General features: G+C 36.2%; 1 protein-coding gene across 50 annotated transcripts in view; it reads right to left on the reverse strand.

Annotated features, from left to right (window-relative positions):
- Nucleotides 1-25,000, reverse strand: part of LOC136825405 (uncharacterized) — a 979,501-nt gene that overhangs the window by 305,955 nt on the left and 648,546 nt on the right. For 48 of the 50 annotated variants that reach the window (XR_010849324.1, XR_010849322.1, XR_010849327.1 and 45 more), the window contains one exon: nucleotides 17,188-17,448. The exons of the other annotated variants lie outside the window; for them this stretch is intronic. Coding sequence is in view for 41 of the 48 variants with exons in the window: in XM_067081764.1 (XP_066937865.1) it covers nucleotides 17,188-17,448 (261 nt within the window). In the remaining 7 variants the exon portion in view is untranslated. The remainder of the gene's footprint in view (nucleotides 1-17,187; nucleotides 17,449-25,000) is intronic. 50 annotated transcript variants of the gene reach the window in all.

Genomic DNA, 25,000 nt, shown 5'->3' on the forward strand with positions numbered 1-25,000 from the left:
GCGCCTTAGGCGCAGGGGTTGGGGTGGGTTCGAGTTCGGGTGCGGGGGCGAAGTCGTACACAGGGGCGGGCTCTGGCTGAAGCACGGGCTCGGGTGGCACCTCGGGGGCAGCGGCGGCTTCTAGTTTGGGAGGCAACCGCGAAGGGAGAGGTTCGGTGATAGGGACGATTTCGGGCGGAGGAATGACGGGCGCCGGAAGTTTGGCAGGAGGAGGAGGAGCTGGGGCTGGCCTCTTCATGGTGGCCGGGGGCAGAACGGCCACGGGTTCGACGGGTTCAACCTCGGGGGTCATAGGCTGGTCGCCGTCCGTCAGGAAAGCCGCAGGAGGGCGGATGGGCGCCGCCATGGGCTGAATGGGCTCCTGGAATATCGAGGCGGTTTCCTTGACGCTCTTGAACTCGCCCTCGACCTTCTTCGAGGTGGTGACCTCCTCCTGCTGCGAGAAGGTGTTGATGATCTCCTTCACGCTCCGGAACTCCCCCGTCACCACGTTCTCGTTGTTGATGTTGTCGGCCGACATCGTCCTGGCGTTCTTGAAGGCGGCCGCGTTAATCGACGGCGGCGGAGGCGGCGCCTGCTGCTTGGGGTCATCCCCCTGGCTGAACTGCTCCGCTAAGTTCTTGACCGACCCCGACCGAGTCCTGGGCATGATCACTTCGGGAGGTCCCGTGTGGATGTCCTCCATCGAGAGCTGCTTCTCGATCTTCTTCACGCGGTCCTTCACTCGGATCGGCTGCTCCACCAGGATCTCGGACTCGCCCCCGCCCCTGGGGGTCACCCCAGGAGCCACTCCTCCTCCTCCTCCGTCGTCTGGGATGACCTTCGCCGGAACGGCCGTGACGATGCCGTTCCCCGGTTGAGCTGCTGCCGTAGGAGGGGGAGGAGGTGGGGGCTCCTTCGGAGGTCCAGCTGGGACTTGAGCAATCCTGTGACCGCCTGCTGCGCCCCCGTTGATGCTCGTAAACATGCTACTGCTACTGCTGTTGCTACTGCTACTGAAGGACTGGTGGGAGACCTTCGACGAGCTGAAGGACTCCTGCATCATTTTGGTGGAGGAACTGAAGGACTGCTGCTGCGAGGATCCTCTGAAACTCGAGGTCACGCTGCTGTCCTTCGCCATCTCGTTGACCAGGCTCTGAAAGTCGGCCTCGACATCGCCCAGGTCCCCTTCGGGAGTTTTGAGATCGAGGCGTTCCAAACGTTCGGTCTTGATCTCCTGGCGGTGGAAACTCTCCGATATGGACGAGGTCTGCCCCACGACCCCTACATTCGCCATCTTCCCTTCACCTGATTGTACGCAAAGCCAAGAAGAAGAAGAGGAGGAGGAGGAAGAAGAAAAAGGAGGAGAAAAAGAAGAAGAAGAAGAAGAATCCCCAAGGGCGTTGCCACTCGTCTCTATCTGCTGCGTTATCAAGTCCCTCAAACACACACGCACCTACACCTACACCTACACTAAACACTGTCAATACTCGAGTATCCAATCTGTCACTTATGCCATGTGATGACGATGCCCAGCCAAAAAACGCCAATTGGGGCAGGGCTGTGCCATCGACGTGCCCCCGCCGATGACCCCTTGACCTGGTTAGGGGTAGGGGGGAAACCTAACCTAACCTCGTGGCTTCGCAGACTACAACGTTTTGCAAGTTGGAAGAGGAAAGGCTTCCGCAGCTCGACGGCTGGTGGCGTTTTTGGTGGCAGTGGTGGTGGCACTGGTGTCGATGGTGGTGGCACGGGGACCCAGCAAGAACTGAGAGTGGCGCCCTGGCATCGTCAGGCGGCAGCAGCAACGGGCGTGATGCTGATGCTTCTGCTGCTGGTGCTGCCGTTCTTACACACGCCCTCCACTTGGCACCGGTGTCCAGGGTATATTTAGCGCCAGACCCGAGATAGCGGTACACACACACATACACACACACACACACACAAAACCAACGGTCTTCCTTCCCGCCCGCCCGCTGTCGCCGACCGCTAGCTGACTGCGGTACTTGACGACACCGTCCATACATTTGTTACCGCTAAGTCTGAAGGGACCGCACACTCAATCGGGAGCTACGAGACGCCGAGGAAAAATATTCTATGGCAATCTATATCAAAGGAAGAAATATACTCTATAACAATCTACATTAAAGGAAGAAATATATAATCTATAACAATCTACATCAGAGGAAGAAATATACTCTATAACAATCTATATCAAAGGAAGAAGTATACTCTATAACACTCTATATCAAAGGAATAAATATACTCTATAACAATCTATATCAAAGGAAGAAATATACCCCTTGAAGAAAATGGGATTCTTTAATTTTAAAGTTAAATGGTTCGTTCCTTTTATTTTTTTTGTCAAATGAGGCACCGTAATTATAAAAGTTGAAGAATGGGTTTCGCATTGACAAACAATTTTTCTATTGCAGAAACTGACACAATGCAAATAAAAAATGTAAATATAATATATAAATAAATAAACTTCACTTTTAAAGGTAAGGTCTAACACGTCGCTGAGATTAGAAAACAGAAAGTTTTCCAAATCTTTAAAATGAGCAATCTTATCAAAAGATTACACATTATTTACAGATTACTGAATCTTGATTTTAAGATTCCATAATGCTAAATTTCTGATTGTTCACACAAACTCAGTTTCGGCATAATAATCAGGGAACTATTTACCTCTTTATTCTCTCCTGTTCTCTCTCTCTCTCTACCTGCTTCGTTTCTCTCCTAACTCCCTCTATCTCTCTCCCATCGAGGGATTCGACACGTCGTCGACATTTCCAAAAATTTAAAGTCGACATTCCCATATACTTAATTCCTAATTTTTCATCCAAACTCAATCTATTATCTATATTATAATAACCAATTATTTTCCTTCCTCCACATTTCCTCTCATAATACCTCTTTTTCTACATCCCTCGTTCCTCTCCTATTTTCTCTCTCTCCCTCCTTCGTCGAGAGATTCGATAAGTCGACATTCCCATAATTTCAATTCCTCATTTTTCATCCAAACTGATCATCTGTATAATAACCAATTATCTTTCTACCTCTTTTATTTTCTCTCCTCGTCTCTCTGCCTCCGTTTATCTCCAAATTCCCTCTCTCTCCCTCCTTCGTCGAGAGATTCGACAAGTCGACATCCCCCCCCCAACCCCGGAGTTTTTTCACATCTCTCTTTTGTCACCGATATAATGATACTTTCATTTAACGAAAGCTAGAGCGAAAGCATCGGTTTTAAACTTTCGGTAAAAGGAGGTGTTTGTAGAAAGTATTGAATTTCCATGTGCGTTTATTGTGTACCGTAACTTCGTAAATAAATTGTTTTTGAAGCCTCGTCCGTAAATTATTATTTATTATCACGAATTTCCGATTTAAAAAATTATTGTTAGTTGATTTCAGTTACTTGGTAATCTAGGTTTTATTTATTTTCATATATTTAACTTGATTATTCTACTGGGTCTGTGCTGTTAATAATAATAATAATTATAATAATAATAATAATAATAATAATAATAATAATAATAATAATAATAATAATGGTGAAACCACTTTACTGTGTTTGTTGATAATAATAATAACAAAAGTAATAATAATTATATTATTATTATTATTATTAATTATTATTATTATTAAAGGTGAAACTTAAAAATGAATATGGATATAGAAACATCTATTCATTTGGAAAAATTCACAAACATCTGTTTTTTTTTCTTTCACAATGTCTCAATATCTCATCCTTTTCACATGTTCTCATATCTCTCACTTAACAGTTAATTCTTGAACACAAATCTTTAAAAAAAAAAAGGAAGAATTCTCAGCCGTATACTCACATCATCTCACTCTTACGCCATAACAAAATTCTTTTTTCAAATTTAGCAAAATCTATCCTACACTCTCGAGCTAAAACTTCCTCATTCTTATCTCTCGTGTTTCCATTTTTCCATCTTCGTTATTTGACATTCTTCCTCAAATTCCCTACCCGTTAACATATTCTGATGTATACACACCCCGCGCTGACTCACATTCTCAAAATTGTATACACGGTTATACATCTCTAGAAAAAAAGGGTAAGCTGTAATTCTCTATTTTCTTATACTTAAACAAGCATTTAAAAAAATCCAGAATGTTGTTAAAAAAAGATGTAACTTGCATAAACTTACATCCGAATTTTTCTATTCTTAATGAAACTTTAAACAATACTAGTCTCAATTTCTTCTGTCATTTTATTACCTTTCGCTTTCAATCAACCCTACACATCAAACTACTGACACGTTCTAGCAACCTCACCCCAAATAATCATTCACAACCTTGCACCAGGATTCAGAGATCCGGTGTACTTAGCAATGAGTCACGGTGAGGCCCAAGTACCTAACAAAACGAATCACTCATCAAATTCTCGATTATTTATCGACTGAAAGTAGAAGAAGCATCACTAGACCGATACCCTAAGCCAAACTCGCCTCACATACTCAGACACCTTCGCGCATGCGCGACAGAGCGTCGTCATCCGCGGCTGACTCTTCTGAATATGCGAGAGAAGTCTCTTGTCTTTTCCTGAGGGATTAGCGTTCCTCAGGGAGGAAATCCCCCGCAGGAATTTTTGGGAGGCTTAGGAAGTGGCACCGCACTCCAATAACTGGAGGGGGGCGTCTCGATGGCCCATCTCGCTAAATGGGACTACTATAAATATGGCATAACGTAGTGCCGGAGGTTTGACTCAGAGTCGAACACTTAATGACTTGATTTGGAGATTAAATAAATGAAATAATGAAATTACGGATAAATAACTAAAATTTAATGTTATTTCGTGACACTAATATAAAAGATAAATGGTTTAATGTACAATATTTTCGTGTAATTAATAACTAAGATGTAACGAAGTTCTAATCTACCGGTATTCAGAAGTTTTTTCTATGCAATTCTAAATTGAGCAAATAACATTATGAAATATTTACCTTTTTCCTCACATAAATAAAAGACATATTTTCATATTTACTCTTTTATTCCTTGTCTTAGGAATGGGTAAAGTGAAAAATGTTCTTATTATAAAATTAAATGAAAAAAAAAAAACACGTCTATTCTGACATTTTCTGACGTCATCAAAACAAGCATAAAAAGACAGACGCTTAAAACAAAAACAACATGGTATTTATATATGTAGATAAGAGTAGAAAAAAATTTCGTATTTTGGAGGAATTTTCTATTAAAAAAAACTCACGCACAAAACAAAAAAAAACTTTAAAAACAAAACGGTAATCACTACAATGACACACAGCGTCTTATCGCGAAGAAGCGACATTTGTTACACATTCTATGGCGAGAAAGGACTGGAGAAGGAAAGGGGGGGGGGGATCTGGAGGCCCCATGGGAGTGGGGAGAGTCTAGGTGGGGAGGGGGTTAAGTACAAAGTCTATATGTACCTTGGCAGAGTCCCTGCCACGGTGCGACTCAATATAGTAGTCGCCTCTTCATTAAAAGAAGACCCATCCCCGAGGGGGGAGGGGGGGGATTAACCAATCCCCATAGATACACGGAGAATGTAAACAGCTAATCCCTAATTGCGAGGATTAAGAGGACGTGATCGTGGAAAAATATGGGGGATTAGTTCCTCATAATAAAAAGAGTTAAATGCGAAAGAATGGGGGATTTAATGGGGATTTGGAGATTATATCTCCGAGGGAGTCGAGAGTGTTATGGTAATTCTTGAGAATATTTGAAGAGATTACTAAAAGAGATTTTAAAGAGATTCCACATTTCTTAGATATATAATAGCTTCTTCTCCTTACCACATAACACAGCAACATCAAAATAATTACAGTCACAACATATCAGAGCACACAAACTTCTAACAATTACATTCATAACATTAAAGTATGTAGTCTTCACATTACCAACAGACACGTGTTCCCACATAAATAGACAGTACAGTCTGGAGATGTTTCATTTCTGTCAAACACGAGCACATGTCGCCTTACAGACAGTATACTGAGAGAGAGAGAGAGAGAGAGAGAGAGAGAGTGGGCATCCCCTCCCAACTTCAATGTGTTTTCATTCATCGTGTGTTGTAGGTTGTAGATTTTTCATTGCTGTCAAACATGCGTATACGCCCTCCTCTCTACGTGGAGAGAGAGAGAGAGAGAGAGAGAGAGAGAGAGAGAGAGAGAGAGAGAGAGAGAGAGAGAGAGAGAGAGAGAGAGAGAGACTGGGCATAGCTTCTCAACTTCAACATGTTTTCATTCATCGTGTCATAAGCTGTAGATTTTTCAGAGAGAGAGAGAGAGAGAGAGAGAGAGAGAGAGAGAGAGAGAGAGAGAGAGAGAGAGAGAGAGAGTTTAACAACACTGACCAAACGTCATAATAAACTGTCCACTGTCATTTATAAAAATAAATTTCATTAACCTCTTTTGAGTAAAATATAATGATTACAGAGAGTTAACAAAGAATACAAAAAAAAAACTTACTTTCTCCTCGCTTCAGAAAATATTAATTATATTTTATATAGGTTTATATGTGTAATAAAACCCATTTCATTGTAGTTTTCCATCAGTTAGCAACGATACTAAACTAACTATTATAGTTAAGCATTGTAGTTGAATGTGGAGGTAAACTCCGTAGAGTTTCATCAAGTAATTTGAGATTCCAATCCGGCGTATTACCTGTTGACTACTATGTTAATAATCAATTGCAAAGATAACTGACTGCAATTGAAACAAGTTGACAGAAATCTTAGAACACTTGATGACTACCGCGTTCCTGATCAATTGCATAGCTAATTTATTGCAATTTAATCGGAAAAGGAAATTCTAGACAAATTCTGATAATAACTTTCATAAATAATTCTATGTTAAGTATCAGATTAAAAATCCTGTCTCATTTTCTTAAAGTAAACGGAGGAGAATATGTTATATTTTAAATCACTCAATTATCTGAACTACGGCAAAACCAGCTAAGAAGATAAACAAGTCGCGATAAATAGAATATACGGTAAAAAAAAAAAAAAGAGATAAAACTGTAGAAAGGTAAAACACCGAGTTAATCAGAATCGGATTTTCCCCAACGCAAAATCACGTCCGCGTCGGTGGACTTGCGCTGGGCCTGAGCTGAGGTTCATGGGGGGGATGGTGTGTTATTGGAAATCTATCACAACCTAATAAATTTGAAGGCTGATACCGCTGAAGACAATAATGTTCAAAGGGAATACGGATAATGAAAAGCAATAACTAGTAATGAAAGAATACTTATATTTAATCATATAAGTCAAGAATATATATAATATATGTATATATATATATATATATATATATATATATATATATATATATATATATATATATATATATATATATATATAACGACATCAGACAACTACGTAAATATATACATATCATTCACTTCAGGAGGCGAAACAACCATAGTGATTACTCTTGAAGCGGGTATCGGCAGTAATTGGTTTCCAATACTGGCGCAAACCAGACGAGTCATTTAACCCCGGTTTTGGGAACAGAGTGCCGCGCCAGTGACACAAAAGGCGAAAAATAAACGCTTTTGGCAGGAAGCTGATGAGAGAGAGAGAGAGAGAGAGAGAGAGAGAGAGAGAGAGAGAGAGAGAGAGAGAGATGGGGGACTCTTTTACTCACTCGAAGTACCAAGGTCTGAATCTCTCTCACACAGAGCGAGAGAGGGAAAGATGGGTCTTATTCACTCAACCGAAGTATCGCTCTCTCTCTCTCTCTCTCTCTCTCTCTCTCTCTCTCTCTCACACACACAGAAGAGAGATGGGGGCTTCTTTTACACAACCGAAGTACCACACAGAGAGAGAGAGAGAGAGAGAGAGAGAGAGAGAGAGAGAGAGAGAGAGATCAGGGCTTCTATTACACAACCTAAGCACCAAAGTCCCTCTGTCTCTCTCTCTCTCTCTCTCTCTCTCTCTCTCTCACTTACATAGACACAGCTATAGGGGCCTTAACCACTCAACCAAAGTACCAAAGTCTCTCTCTCTCTCTCTCTCTCTCTCTCTCTCTCTCTTCTCTCTCTCTCTCTCTCTCTCTCTCTCTCCTCTATTTTTTCCCTCCCGTCTCAGAAATTTCCTCAGATTCTTCATAATTCTCGGGAGAAGAAGAGGAAGAAGAAGAAGAGCGCCCTGACTCAATCACACTTCCGCAGACTACATTCACTAATGGCGTGTTGTTCGGAAGTGAACAGCTTCTGTGAAAATATGACACATACTTATTTATAATCCTCTGATTAAATTTCCACGATGAAATTATTATTTTTGATTTCTTAAGAAAATGACGAACGCCGTAAGAAAGGACTAGGCCTATTAAACCTTAGAATTCACCATTATACTTATTTTTGGTACTGTGGGAAAAGAAAGACTAGGCCTATTCACTTTAGAATACACCATTACGAATATCTATTTATGGTACTGCACGAAACAAACATTTCATTATTTTTCAGTTGCCTTTATAACCGAAAGATTTTTTCAAAGGCATGAATGATGTTTAAAGACGATGCATTTGATTGCAATTTGCATAACCTTAATTTATTACGAACAAATAAATAAACTATATAAATTACTTGTCTTCAATATCGCAAAATACGTACAAGATATTCATAATTAACATTATAATTCAATCTTTAAAACCCAAATTCAAACGAAAAATACAGCAACCTTCTTTCCAATATTACAAAATATTCCTTAAAACCTAAATTAAAACAGAAATAGAACAACCTTTTTTCATCATCACAAAATATGTGAAATTATATAAATAATAATCCTGACATATTCTTGAAACCCGAAATCAAAACGAAAAATAACAACACCCTTCATTTGTAAGGACCACACCTACAAAAACAACCCAGAGACGAGGCAGAATTCCCTAAAAAAAAAAAAAAAAGAGGTTCCGCGGAGGGTCCCCCTCCCCCAAAAGTTCCCCAGTGGAACTGCGGAAGTCTCCCCTTCAAATTCCATTTTCTGTGAAATGCTTCTATCCTCCACTAAGGTATGGGGAACTCGGAAAGGAGAATATCAGAAGACACTGTGCAAAACTCTACGGAAGGTGCTTGCCATGTTTCAACACTCGTACCTACACGTGTTTAGGTGTAGTTTCCCGTGTTTATTTTTGCATTTAGGCTAAATTTTGTAATTTAAAGAACGAACTAATTAACAACTATAACTCTAAGGCTTGATAACAACTTCACAACACTCTGGGGGTTGTAATCATCATGTTTCAATGTTTACTTAAATGCTCACATTTGACAAAAGGAGCGCATTCATTTTCATTTTACGTAAATAAACAGGATATTGGTAATATCAGTTATTCTAAATACGGCAAAGAACGCCGAGATTATCACTAAATAAGATGAGTACGGAATAAATTTTCATATTTCTGTTAATAATCAATTATTATTCACTATGTAATTCCATATGCCTATTATTAATGAGAACAAATGTTGGGTGCACGCATATATACTGTATATATATATATATATATATATATATATATATATATATATATATATATATATATATATATATATATATATATATATAGTCTGTTCGTCAGATTTATTGTAAATGCCACCTTTTTTTCATTACATAATCTTCTCTCTCTCTCTCTCTCTCTCTCTCTCTATATATATATATATATATATATATATATATATATATATATATAATATATGCATATATATATATATATATATATATATATATATATATATATATGTATATGTATTTTTATATATATATATATATATATATATAATATATATATATATATATATATATATATATATATATATATATATATATATATATATATATATATATATATAGAGAGAGAGAGAGAGAGAGAGAGAGAGAGAGAGAGAGAGAGAGAGAGAGAGAGAGAGAGAGAGAATATGTAATGAAAAGGTGACATTTACAATTAAACTGACGGACAGACAGACAGACAGTCAGAAAAACTGACCAAGAGTGTTATAAATACATTTAGAGAGAGAGAGAGAGAGAGAGAGAGAGAGAGAGAGAGAGAGAGAGAGAGAGAGATCCCCCCTAATAACAACACAGCCTCTCTCTGTCTCTTTCGCTCTTTCAACGAGCGAATTCCGAGCGGAATCCTTTTGAGCATGCGCGGCGGAACAGCGGTCTTGTAAACATTACCCGCCATTATGAGAAAATTTCACTTCAAACGAAAAGACATTTTTTCTTCTTGTCCAGGAAATGACCTGCTTGGACCGGGGACGGTAGTACGGTGACGGTACAAAATGCCGCAGTAGGCATGATGGAATAACGGTACAAAAGGCAGTGCTGATAAAAAAAAAAGTGTGTTAATTTGAGGTACATAAACGGTACATATGTGGGCCTTGAATTTTCACTTCAAAGGAGAAGACATTTTTCTTCTTCTTCAAGAAATGACCTGCTTGGATCGTCAAGGAACGTTGACGGTACAATGTGCGGCAGTAAACACAGAGGGGAATGACGGTACAAAAGGCGGTACTGATAAAAACGGGACAAAGTGGAGTAATTAGAGGTAGAAAAACGGTACAAACACGACGTATTGTAAATGTCAAAACTCTACGTTTTGTTAACGAAAAAAAAAAAACGGTACAAGCGTGGTGCATATCATAAAGAAACTTGTATAAAGTTTATATTTGTATTAAGAAGTCTTTACTCAACTTTCTAAAGAATTTCCCGTATCAACACCTAGTTCGTTTAAGTATGCAGAAGCCCACTGGTCTTGTGACGCCAAGTATTAGCGTTCAATCAATCAATCCATAGGAGAGTTGATGGTATTTGAAGGTGCGCATTTAACAGATGTAGGATGAAGGACATAAATATCCAAATTTGACGAATTTTAATTTTAATACATCGTTATATACTGTAGGTTGAGAGAGAGAGAGAGAGAGAGAGAGAGAGAGAGAGAGAGAGAGAGAGAGAGAAAACTACTTCGTTTTTATTGTCTCTTTTTTTTAGCTATAAAAAGCTATAGCAGGCGAACCCGCAAACTAATCAGCACCAGATGACGATAAAATAAAAATGAGAGAGAGAGAGAGAGAGAGAGAGAGAGAGAGAGAGAGAGAGAGAGAGAGAGAGAGAGAGAGAGAGAGAGAGATTTGCTGCTGGGATGGTAGATGGAAGGCTCAGATATCAAATTATCACGTGTATATAAGAGAGAGAGAGAGAGAGAGAGAGAGAGAGAGAGAGAGAGAGAGAGAGAGAGAGAGAGAGAGAGAGAGAATTTGCACCTCTGTCGGCAGAGAAAAAATCTACTATTTTGGACACAAGAACCTCATTTAGACTCATATAAGTAAAGCCTTCTAAAATATCTTTTATTTTGAACAAGAATTCCGCAATTATTATTAAACGTGATTACAGAAACTAAATATAATAATTCAACTATTCTGTATTTCTACATTAAAAATAATACCTGGCAAAATACAGTATTACGCAACGAAAATAATCAAAGACAACTTGACCGCTTTCCGGTACGAAGTCATAAATCATAAGAGACGAGGTCCACCTCCTTGAGTTAACATGAACCACCATATGCCAACTCGACAACCTAAGAATATAACGGACAACATCTCGAGCCTGGAATAAGGGCGACAGCCTACTTAAAATACTTAAAAGACATGCCAAACAACTTCTTAAAATACTACCCCACCCCCCTTTAAGATCATCAGCGCGCACATACACTCTCTCTCTCTCTGTCCACTCTTCAAGACGAATGGATGGCCCACAAAAAAGAAAAAAAAGGGAAGATCATCGTACATCTGGCAACCAACATCGACAACAGCAACAACAGAGAGCTAATATTAAGACAATGTGAGAAACGACACTGAAAATGAATCTTTAACTTTTTTGTTATGTTTTTTCAAGTTCTTTTTTCGTGGATGTTGATTACGTCACCTTCTTTATTGGGCAAATAGTTAGGTCTTTCTTTGACTCAAGAATTTGTTATGCATATCAGTTTATTAATAATTATTGTCAGTTTTGGCACAAGGTTTAACCTTGAAAAAAATATTTGTGTATTATTATTATTATTATTATTATTATTATTATTATTATTATTATTATTATATTATGTAAGAATGCTTAGTAAAGTACGATTATTTTTAATAATAATAATAATAATAATAATAATAATAATAATAATAATAATAATAATAATAATAATGTATTATATATATGTATATATATAAATAAATATATATATATATATATGTATATACCATATATATATATATATATATCTATATATATATATACATCTTATTATGGCCCGCTGACTAACAACCATAGAAGCCAGCAACAAAGACGTCGAGAGAGAGAGAGAGAGAGAGAGAGAGAGAGAGAGAGAGAGAGAGAGAGAAACCAGACTACGTACCATGAGTCACGCGGTAATAAAAGACAGTGCGTATCCAAGAACCTACGGATATACATCACCAACTGCCCGCATTTTTCTCTCTTTCTAAATAAAGAGAGAGAGAGAGAGAGAGAGAGAGAGAGAGAGAGAGAGAGAGAGAGAGAGAGAGAGATTTCACTGTTAACAATCTCGTAATTACCTTAGATAGAAAAATTTCTTCCTAAATGAAGAGAATTTTACTGTTAACGATCTCTTAGTAATTCCCATAGATAAAACAATCTCTCTCTTCCAAAGTAAAAGAGAGAGAGAGAGAGAGAGAGAGAGAGAGAGTTAACGATCTCGTAACTCCCACAGATAGAACAAGAGCAACGTAAATTAGCGTACAAAAAAGGTACATGTGTTTTCGTGAATGTTTATGTTATAAATATGTCTGCATTTTGGCAAATATATATTTGAGCATACATATACATATGCATACATACGCATACTCAAGGCATACGCTCGCAAACGCCATCACGTCTATTCGATATCTATCTATCTATCTATCTATCAATCTATTCAATTTCAAATTAAATGAACAAATATCTTAAGGAAACTTATAAAAATTCACTGCACCTCATGCGGTGCACTGTAGGCATTACTTAAGGTTCTTTGCAGAGTGCCTTCGTCCCATAGCTGCAATCCCTTTCGTTACTTTTACTGTACCTCCTTTCCTATTCTCTTTCGTCCACCTTACTTTCAACACTCTCCTAACAGTTGATTCAATACTGCAAATGCGAGGTTTTCCTCCTGTTACACCTTTCAAACTTTTTACTGTCAATTTCCGTTTCAGCGCTGAATGACCTCATAGGTCCCAGTGCTTGGTCTTTGGCCTAAATTCTATATTCAGGTCTATATTCTGAGAGTAAAAGAACAATTTAATATACTTTCTTTGTAAAACAACAATTTAATATAAAAACAACAATTTAATATACCTTCTTTTTTAAAACTCTGTGTCAAAGACTTAACAATATTTTATGAAATCTTATACAAATTCACAACACTACTTTTACTCAAATGAACTTCTATAGTATACAACAATTTAATATACTTTCTTTTTAAAAACTCGCTGTCAAAACATGACTTTCGTGGACATACTGGCAAACAGAATGTACTGACGTGTTTTGTTGACGTCAGTTTGAGAAAAACTAAAAAAAAAAAAACTCCACTGAAAGGGTTTTAGTTTATGTTTCACCAGGGCGTGTTTTGTTCGATACTTCACACTGGCAAATTGACCGAGAATCTAATTGTGTGTGAGGTACGCTTAAGGCAGTGGCGTGAGAGAGAGAGAGAGAGAGAGAGAGAGAGAGAGAGAGAGAGAGAGAGATAATGTCGGAATATATGAGCATTAGCCCACAAGGCATTATTCAATGTCTTTTTTACTTTCTCTGTTATTTTACTCGAACTATTCTCTCTCTCTCTCTCTCTCTCTCTCTCTCTCTCTCTCTCTCTCTCTCTCTCTCTCTCTCTCGATCGCAGCTTCAACAATCGTCTCGTCAGACTTGTCAGATAAAAAAAATCGTTTCTTAAAAAAAAATTCCCTCATTTACAACTTGACGTGAAACTCTAAAAAAACAAAATTGTACCTTCGAGACTACACAAATCTTTTTTTTTTTATCTGGAAACAAAAACGCGTGAAAAAAAAACACCTTCCATTTTTAGCAATCTTTTCCTTTAGAAGACATTAAAAGAAAAAGCATTAAAAGACATTAAAAGAAAAAGAAAAAGTAGATAATTCAAAGGAATACCTTTCCCCTCTACTCCTTATCCAGGCCCTTAACAACTCGTAGGAGGCGCAGACGAAGATTTAAGATCTGACGTCGAGAGATCGAAGGATTTCAAAGGAGGATTTTTTCTTTATTTTTTTTTTAATCCAAGGATTAATCAGTACCGAGACTCGAGGAAATAGCGGAAGATGTGATCAGGCGTTGAATGCAACGGGTCTCTCTCTCTCTCTCCCTCTCTCTCTAAATGTCTTTCAGGTTTGCAGGTCGAAAGACTTTTGATTTATCTCTCTCTCTCTCTCTTGAAATGTCTGTTACGATTTTATAAATTAATACTTTTCGCATTTTAATCAACATATTCTCTCTCTCTCTCTCTCTCTCTCTCTCTCTCTCTCTCTCTCTCTCCAAATACGAAATCACACGCCCTGAAAGACTTTCTCATTTCGCTCCTTTTAATCTCTCTGAGGCAGAGATTCCATACGTAGTGCGTAGATACGCGAACTTGAATACATACTGAATCACACGATTGGTCGGCTTCACTCCCCCCTGCCATCCCAGCTCTTCCCCCCTTGGGGGGTGGCTTATTTGTTTGTTTGCTTGTTTTGCTCTTGGAGTAGGACAGGCTTCAATGACGCAAGGAAATATATATACAGTATATATATATATATATATATATATATATATATATATATATATATATATATATCAATATATATATATGTATATATAAATATATATATATATATATATATATATATATATATATATATATATATATATATATATATATATATATATATATATATATATAATATAATATATATATAATAATATATATATATAAATTGTAATAACACCTTACATAACATGAAAATGGCAGCCAACTGCCACAATATCCTTGAATACAAGAAAATATATTATACTGATAAACCGTCGAAATCTATTAATATTACATATAAAGTATATATATATATATATATATATATATATATATATATATATATATATATATATATATATATATATATATATATATATATATAAACGCAATAACATTACACAATTTATAACATGAAAGAATCAATAACATTACCAACATCATTTCACTGGAAATCGTAAATAAAAACACAGTATAAAAACTTTTACTTACCTTCGACTGCTATCACGGAATCCCAAAGACATACCTTTCGAAGAAGCCTTAGCGTTGAATCTATCTCAGTGTGAAAAAACTTCACAAAAACTCACAAAATCTCATAAAAAAACTCTCAATGTTGTGAACAGCCCAACAGACCATAAATTGAAAAACGTGAATGCAAAAATATCGAAATAAATAAAGCAATTTTGAGAGGTTAATCGATCACCATGAAAATATCAGTAAAATATTGGAACAACATCATACCATCAAGACGTGAAATCGAGGAAGTAGAACTCAGTCTTTTAAAAAGGAGTAAACAAGATTTCATTCTGTCACCAAAATACACCAAATCAAAACCATCATAATAAATTACCAAAAATACAATTATATAAAACTTATAATGCAAATAAATAAACAAAATGCATGAAAATGCACGACACTCAATAAAAAAATATATAAGAGAATGCAACGATAGCCGTAAAATGTCTGAAAATGTAACGATAAACACGATACAGTGAAAATTGAAGAAATAAATCAATCCAACGATAAATATAAATATAAATCATAATAATGCAGTAATTATGACGTCATCATCATCATCATCAAAGGCACAGAGATTGATGACGTCACGAATAAGGATAAGTAGCATCAGCCAATGAGAAGATGCAAATCGACCATTTAATTTTATTTTTTTTGTTTTTTAGTAAAAGCGGAAGCTGGGTTAGGTCATGCAAAGGTCAGATTTTCTTCTTTTCTTCTTCTTCGTCTCTTCTACTTTTTCTTCTTTTTCTTTTCCTTCTTCTTCTTCTCTTCCTCGTTCCACACGTCATAATTCAATTGCCGGGGAAGCTTGATTTATCATACAGACTTTTGTTGAGTTTTATAGATGTTATACTTGTTATGTATACGTGTAACTGTAAGTGTATATATATTCATGTACAAATATATATATATATATATATATATATATATATATATATATATATATATATATATATATATAAATTTATATATATATATATATATATATATATATATTATATATAAATATATATATAAATATATATATATATATATAGATATATAAACACATATATATATATGTATATGTTATATATATTTATATATATCTATGTATATACATATAATATATTTTGCATATTTATATAATGTATATATTTCTAAGTGATGTGTAGGTGCTTGCGTGTAAGACTGAGGAAACACAATTTCATAAAGTACTGAAATGTGGAATTACATCATACTTATGTATCCTGTGGAATGTGTAGAACGACTAGTCAAGTACCACGGAGGAAGGAAGACCTTACAACGATAATTTAGCAACAGCGAACTGCCAAGGCATGAAAGCGAAAGAAAGCTCCCGGTTAGAAAGCAGGAAGGCGAAGCTTTCTGAAAGTGAAGTCATTACATATATATATATATATATATATATATATATATATATATATATATATATATATAATATATATATATATATCGACATCACATTCAAAGCTTCACGACTTATTAATTTAAACCCAAGTTAGTGAAATGATGGAACATGACACTGCCTTCATTTTCCGTCTTCCCTTGCCTTCTCATCTCCGCCAGTTCATTTCCACCCGCGAATAAACGAAAGGAAATGAGATGCGTTTCTCTAAAGATGAAAATTCAAAGGAAAACATCCCATGGTAAGCAATGGTCACCTCCACAATAAGCTATGAAAAAAAAAACAACCCAATACATTATGTTGTCAGTTCAAAGCCGATGACTCTTGGTTATAAGCATCTCAAACCCTGACACCACTTCCAACTCCTTGTTAAGAAAGAAAAATAAACACCATCATCCCTGGGAGCATGGTTATTCACCACCACTATCATCACCATCATCATCATCATCATCATCACCAAATCATCATCATCATCATCATCACCTTGACTGGATTCGATCTCGGGCTTCAAACTCTCCCCGCCGTTGCGTAGCGGACTACCGGATTGGTCCCTGCGAACCGGAGCCCGGTCTCTGCCCGGCTCGCCTCCGCAGCCTTCCGCAGGTGCCGGTTGAGGAGGGAGAGGGGGCGGCGGGAGAAGCGGAGGCTCCTGATTGGCTGAGGCAGCGGCCAATGGGCCGAAACCTAGGATCTGCTCGATTTCATTCAGGAGGGTCGACTCGTCCAAGCCTAGTTCCAGTATCGCTGTGGAGACGGAACGGGGCGGAGAGAGAGAGAGAGAAATAAAGAAAAAAAATATTGGCGATGAAGGAGAAGGGGAGGAGGAGGAGGAGGAGGGGGCAATAAAAGGAGTTAAATTAAACAAGGCGATAAATGAAGGGTTTAACAGATATAACACTGCAGAAGAACAAGAGGCGGGTAGCGAACATTGAAATGTGGCAGAACACCAAAACGACATTTTTTTTTCTTCTAGGAAAATTCACATCAAAGCTGACGAAACAAAGAGCTAATTATATATATTTATATATATTTCACAGTCTATATCTATGAAGACATGCTTTAACAGTTCATTCATATCTATATATATATCTATACATATCTATACATAGCTATATCAACAACATCTAGTCTAGACACATTTTAAACAAAAGTTTTATAAAGACATTATAAGCATTGTTGAAAATATACACAGCACAGAATTAAACAAAATAAAATAATTTTAAAATAGGATATTAAAAAGCACAAAAAATAAGGAATAAGCAAAAAAAATAATGGCCACGCATTAAAAAAGATGTTTATGAACCACATTCAAAAATAATTAATAAAACATTAAAGTTAAATTGAAAAGGAAAGGTGAAATGATGAAATAAATGTCAGGATTTATTGATACATGCATATTATAACAGGTATTTAATAGTATTTAATATTCATGTACGTATTTGTTGATGGGTGAATGCATGTGTAGGTGTTGGATGCGTACACAAATTGTGTACACATACATACATACATTATATATATATATATATATATATATATATATATATATATATATATATATATATATATATATATATATATATATATATATATATATATATATATATAAATTTCAGACTCACATCACGATCGAAAGACGAGACCGCTGCCAACCAAGCCACACGTCATAAAAGGAAGTTGGAACCTGAAAGACCTGGGTTTGATCCTGATGTGAGTTAGAAATTTATTTATGTTCCACACGTGATTGTGTGTCAATTATTTCTAATATATATATATATATATATATATATATATATATATATATATATATATATATATATATATATATATATATATATATATATATATATATATATATATATATATATATATATATATATATATATATTATATCACATCACTGTCACATTTTCAATATTCGCAAATATTAAACTCCAAATGTCGTTTAATATCCAATTCGCTCTACACAATGGCTGTATTATTATTTTTTAATCCATTATCGCACTGATATGATTCTCCAACAAAAACAGAGGAATAGAGATGTCCAGTCGCCTTCTGACTTCGGAAATTTTGTGCGATGTCACACGAACCTAGTATCAAGATACCTCTCTCTCAGGATCTGAGCAGTAAACAGTAGTAAATATATAAATTTCAAGACTTATATATCTTGATCATATCGTTATATATATATAGCCTCTCATTACAATTAATGGTGTTTTGAAATTTACTATATAGTATATATATATATATATATATATATATATATATATATATATATATATATATATATATATATATTACACATATAATATGAGACATTATATATATACATATACATATATATATATATATATATACTCTGAATTTCTTCCACTCTGTATCAGTCCTTGTTCAATAGCTTAGTAATTCGATGGAAAGAACTAATTCATGACTTCGAAAAAAAATTAAAATTTCATATAAAAACATATACCCAAATCTCTCTACATAAGAGAGAAAAGATGACTTACCCGCCCCAATTCCTACGCCCACACAGACTGCCTAATCCGGCACATTTCAGATTGGAAGATTGGTCACCCGGAAAAACTCGTAAAGATTTGCCGAGTTAGTGACTTGTTGATCTTTCTTAAGTTTTATGACTATTACTTAATACTTATTTTGTCCCCCGTTTTCTATGAGGTCTCATTCCCACAAGGGGAGGCTACGTTATATTTACCTCCGTCGTCGAAGTTGGGTGCTCGTCGTGTATCCGACCGCGTCGAGTTGCTCATTAAGATAAATGAAAGGGTTCCTGATGGAAATCAATGAAATTTTGGGGGTACGTTTGGCCATGGGCCAAGGAGTGACTGTTTAAATGATGACATAGGATCCGAATTCAGGATGATTTCATTTAGATCCTACTTCACGATGCTTTCATTCTCATCTGCTTGGAGAATGCTATGCATGGCATGCATTCTCACAGTGCTTTCTAATTAATCATTTGTTTCGTCTTATTCTTGCTTTCCCTTGGAATAGCATCTTTTTCGACCTGTAAAATCTAAAATTATTCTTATATATTAGAAGCAAAAAAATTCTTCAATTGTAAACCAAGAGGAAATTATATACACAGACTTAACAATTTCTCTAAGGCTGAAGATCAGATAATCGTCTCTAAAGATCAGATGATTATCTCTGAAAATCAGATGATCTCTAAAGATCAGATCATCACCTTGCCACGGTGCCGGTAATACGACAGATATTTACAGCGCTGCATCACAAACTTCAACATCAAACCAGGCTTTCTCCCTCATTAAGAGACAGAACGTCACTTTCCGTACACTTCATTTCCCTGAATCACCTGCTTTAATGCATCATTCTTATTTACTTTCATCTTCTCACAGTCCGTTTATGACCTGACATTATGTTGGTATGCCTGCTTTTTTAGCACTGGCATTCCTGTGGTTGTTTTCAGAGCCTCTGTTATTGTGTTGGTATGCCTGCTTTATGCACTGGCATTCTTGTGGCAGTTATAGATCCCTTGCTATTTTGTTGGTATGCCTGCTTTATGCACTGACATTCTTGTGGCAGTTATAGATCCCTTGTTATTGTGTTGGTATGCCTGCCTGATGCACTGGCATTCTTGTGGCAGCTATAGATCCCTTGCTATTTTATTGGTATGCCTGCTTTCAACAACTGAGTGGCAACCTTTCCATGCTGTGTTTACCTATAGGTTGGGTTGGCATGCCTGCTTATACACAGTCACCCCTGAGGCAGTTCTGGCATCCTTGGCGTTGTGTTGGCATGCCTGTTTTCGTCAGAGCAGTGCCTGGGTAATTCAGATTTGGAATAATTCAGATTTAGAATAATTCACATTGTGAATTATTGACATTCAGAACAATTCAGATGTGAAATAATTCAGATTTAGAATAATTAAGATTTGGGATAATTCAGATTCGGAATAATCCAGATTTGAAATCATTCAGATTCTGAATAATCCATATTCTGAATAATTCAGATTTGAGTAATTCAGATTTTGAATCATTCAGATTCAGGATAATTCAGACTTAGAATAATTCAGACTTAGAATAATTCAGATTAGGAATAATTCAGATTCTGAAACGTAAAGTTTCTGAAGGATTCGGGTTTTGAATAATTCGGATTTTGAATAATGCAGATTCTGAATAATCCAGACTTTGCACCAATTCTGTCGAGTTATAAAATTGAAAGTGGGTATCAACACCCGGAGAGTTTAATGCCCCCCAAATTATTCCTTATTAATATAAGACAAATAAAAAGGTGAGTGAGAGAGAAGGTGGGTTGGGAGGTGGGGTAATGGCCCTACTTTCACACCCAGGTGCCAAATGCGTAGAATAAATTCCCGTGTTCAACAGGAATGATTATTATTATTATTATTATTATTATTATTATTATTATTATTATTATTATTATTATTATTAAAGGAAATGAACCTATTCATATGGAACAAATCACAGGGGACAATGACTTGAAATTCAGGCTTCCAAAGCCTACGGTGTTCATTAGAAAGAAGGAAGAGAAGGTAATGGGAAATAGAGAAATAAAAGATCTCTCATTAAAAAATTAAAAATTAACAAATTAATACGTAAATATAAAAAAGTGGAAAGTAAGATCTTGTTCAAGTGGCGAGCAAAACTGGCAGAGCTTAAGGAATTCTGAGAGCAATATTTCTTGACAGTGTAACGACCTCAGGTTCTTGTCCTTATTTCCAAAGGTTGTAACTCTCTCTCTCTCTCTCTCTCTCTCTCTCTCTCTCTCTCTCTCTCTCTCTCTCTCTCTCTCTCTCTATCATATATATATATATATTGTTAATCCTTCCAATCCTTCCTTTGCTACATATTATACTAAGCAATCAATTTATCTCAGGCTTCAACCTTCCCACTTTCAATTGTATTCAACATCCCCACTTCACTTCCATAATGGAGGTTTGGCTAATTAACGTTTTCATAAATTACACATTCGATTATATATACATGTATGTATGTATTTATGTATGTATGTATGTATGTATGTATATATATATATATATATATATATATATATATATATATATATATATATATATTTTTATTAATCCTTTCAATCCTTTCTTTGCTACATATAATAAGCAATCAGTCTATCTCAGGCTTCAACCTTTTCACTTTCAATTGTATTCAACATCCCCACTTCACTTCCATAATGGAGGTTTGGCTAATTAACGTTTTCATGAATTGCACATTCGTTTATATATATATATATATATATATATATATATATATATACTGTATCTATATATTTAGCAATCAATTAATCTCAGGCTTCAACTTTTCACTTTCAATTGCATTCAGCATCCCCACTTCACTTCCATAATGGAGGTTTGGCTAATTAATATTTTCATAAATTACACATTCGTTTATATATACAGTATATATATGTATGCATGTACATACACACACACACACGCATATATATAACATTACCTATTATCAAAGTCTGCCTCACGCTAAGGACTGCAAACTCAAGATCTCGATAACACCAGAATAAAACCCGGCAGTGCTTTCTCTTTAGAAAGCAGAGCGTGAGATATTAATTCTCCCTCTTAATAGCTCTCGGGAGACAGATATTGCCAACTTGTAGAATAATTTTAGAACACCCCCATTCCCTCATTTATATTTTAGACTCCGGATTAATATCATTATGACGTGTGTGCGTGCGTGTGGCTGTGTTTGTGTGTGTGAGAGAGAGAGTGAGTGAGTGAGTTCGCACCTTGCCAAAGGCAGGGGTGCCATATTTGGGCACCGTTTAAAAGGTAAAATTGGTGCCTCTCTCGAGTTACTTAACCTGGCCCGTGCCGGTCAGAAAGTGGCATGCGACAATAACAAACAAATACGACGATTTATAGCAGATACACAAATATTCTGAGTATTATTCTTGTAACAAGACTGCCGGGGAAACGCGTATACACAAATATACACACGTACGTCAACACACAGCAAATGCTTACACGTATTTTAACGTGGGCGGGAAGATAGGTCACCCAGTAACCTTGTGACTATTTCTGGCGACTAACTGGCATCTAATCTCGGTTAAACTAGAGACTAACTGGCAACTCTGTCCAAAGGGGACGATAATGGGGTTACTCCACTTGTCAAAGTGGGTGCATAAAGGCCCTTTGAGCAGTATTGAGTCTAATTTTGAAATAGATTTTGATGAATAATAAATAAATAAAAAATAATCTAACAATTTAATACATTTATTTTCTGGAAATGTAGATTAAATCATAATAATGTCTTGAATAGTTAAAATGGCATCTAGATCTTAAGACGATACGTGTTCTAAACACGTATATCAACCGGCTGGTATGCCATTCTTGCCATTCACTTCCCGATTGTGGAATTCTTTGTCTTCCTTTATATTCCCAGAATCATGAATTCCCAACAACACCCTACCTCACTTTTTTTTAGGAGAGTTTATCACTTTGGAGAAATATATTACCATATTTAAGGAGATATGACCTCAGGTAATTTAAAATAAATAAGCAAATAAATTACGACGTGTAATAAACTAGTCTCAGTATATATAATAATATGTTAGAATCCAGGCACTATGACAAGAAGAACCGGATAGAGAGAGAGAGAGAGAGAGAGAGAGAGAGAGAAACAAAATTAGCCATTTCTTGTCACGTGCATGTTTTATTGCAGTCTATAAATTTTTCAGTGTTGTTGAACAAGCGCACACTTTCCCCTTTCCCCTATACACAGATAAAGTAGGGGAGAGAGAGAGAGAGAGAGAGAGAGAGAGAGAGAGAGAGAGAGAGAGAGAGAGAGAGAGAGAGTCCTCAACCCCATATTTCACTCCGAGAGAATGAACTCTCTTAAAAGTGTTGAAGCTGAGGCCAAAATGGAGAGAGAGAGAGAGAGAGAGAGAGAGAGAGAGAGAGAGAGAGAGAGAGGCCAAAATGGACTTCAATAACACGGGCAGACTCCAATCTTTATTTACAGCTTCCATCTGTCTCCTGATACGAAGCTAATCTCGCATTCCCCATTTTAATTTATTCCAAAGGCTCTTGACGGAATAAATCGGCGAGAGGAACAAAACCAGTCGGCTGTTGTTTACTTTGGCATTAATTCTGGCTTACTTTGTGATGTGCATTGTATATCTTTGTACTCTCCAACTTTCGATCTCTCCTATTTAATGTCTTTTCACTCAGCTGTCCACCTCCTTTAACTGAGATTTTCTAGTCATTATTCATCATTTAAGAATAAATATTAATTAAATTTTTTTCCCTAAAGGGAATTTAAAATGCCGGCGTCATCGGTTCTTCCAAGTCCGTATTTATTTTCATTTAACGTAAGATGGAAGAAACATAACGCAAGGAAAAATATGGATGATAATGGAGAGATAGATAAGAATTAAAACCGGTGCTACGAATCTAGAAATAAGAAATACGGATATAGAAGAAAATAAGAAGAAAAGAAGATAATGCGAGAGGTGTGGCTGATAGAAAACGGGAGAAAGGAAAAGAAAAAAAAGATACAAAGATATATCTAAAACAAGAAGATAAAAATAATAAAAACCAGGAAAAAACGAATAATAAGATAATAATATAATACAGATGAATATCCCAATTTAATTCCAAACCTTCGTGAGCAATAAATACTCACAGAATTCTTGACGTTCACAGAATTCTTGGTACTCAGAAAATTCCTGATACTTCAAGAATTCTTGATATTCACAGAATTCTTGATATTCACAGAATTCCTGATATTCCCAAAATTCCAGATATTCCCGATACAGAATATTTTACAAAGAATTCTTGACGCTCACAGAATTGCCCATATTCCCAAAATTCCAGATATACCCGATAAAGAATATTTTACATGAAATTCCTGATTTCCACAGAATTCTTGACGCTCACAGAATTCTTGATATTCAGAGAATGCCTGATACTCACAGAATTCTTGATATCCCAAAATTCCTGGTATTCTTGATACAGAATTTTTTATATAGAATTCCTGATACTCACAGAATCCCTATACAGAATTCTTGATGCTCGCAGAATTCCTTAGACAGAATTCTTGATACAGAATTCCTGACACTCTCAGAATTCCAGATACAGAATTCCTGATCTTCACAATTCACGTTACTCACAGAATTCTCTTTCCTCAACAGAATTGCCGATGCTCCCCGAATTCTTGCCATACATCCAGAATACCGTGCTCGAGTTTATTCCCCTTTAAATTAAAAACAAACAACCCCACTACAACCCGAAATGAACAAGTCCCAATCAACAACTGGGCAAAAAAAA

The sequence above is a fragment of the Macrobrachium rosenbergii genome, chromosome 37, assembly GCF_040412425.1.
Source record: "Macrobrachium rosenbergii isolate ZJJX-2024 chromosome 37, ASM4041242v1, whole genome shotgun sequence".
Lineage (NCBI taxonomy): Eukaryota > Metazoa > Arthropoda > Malacostraca > Decapoda > Palaemonidae > Macrobrachium > Macrobrachium rosenbergii.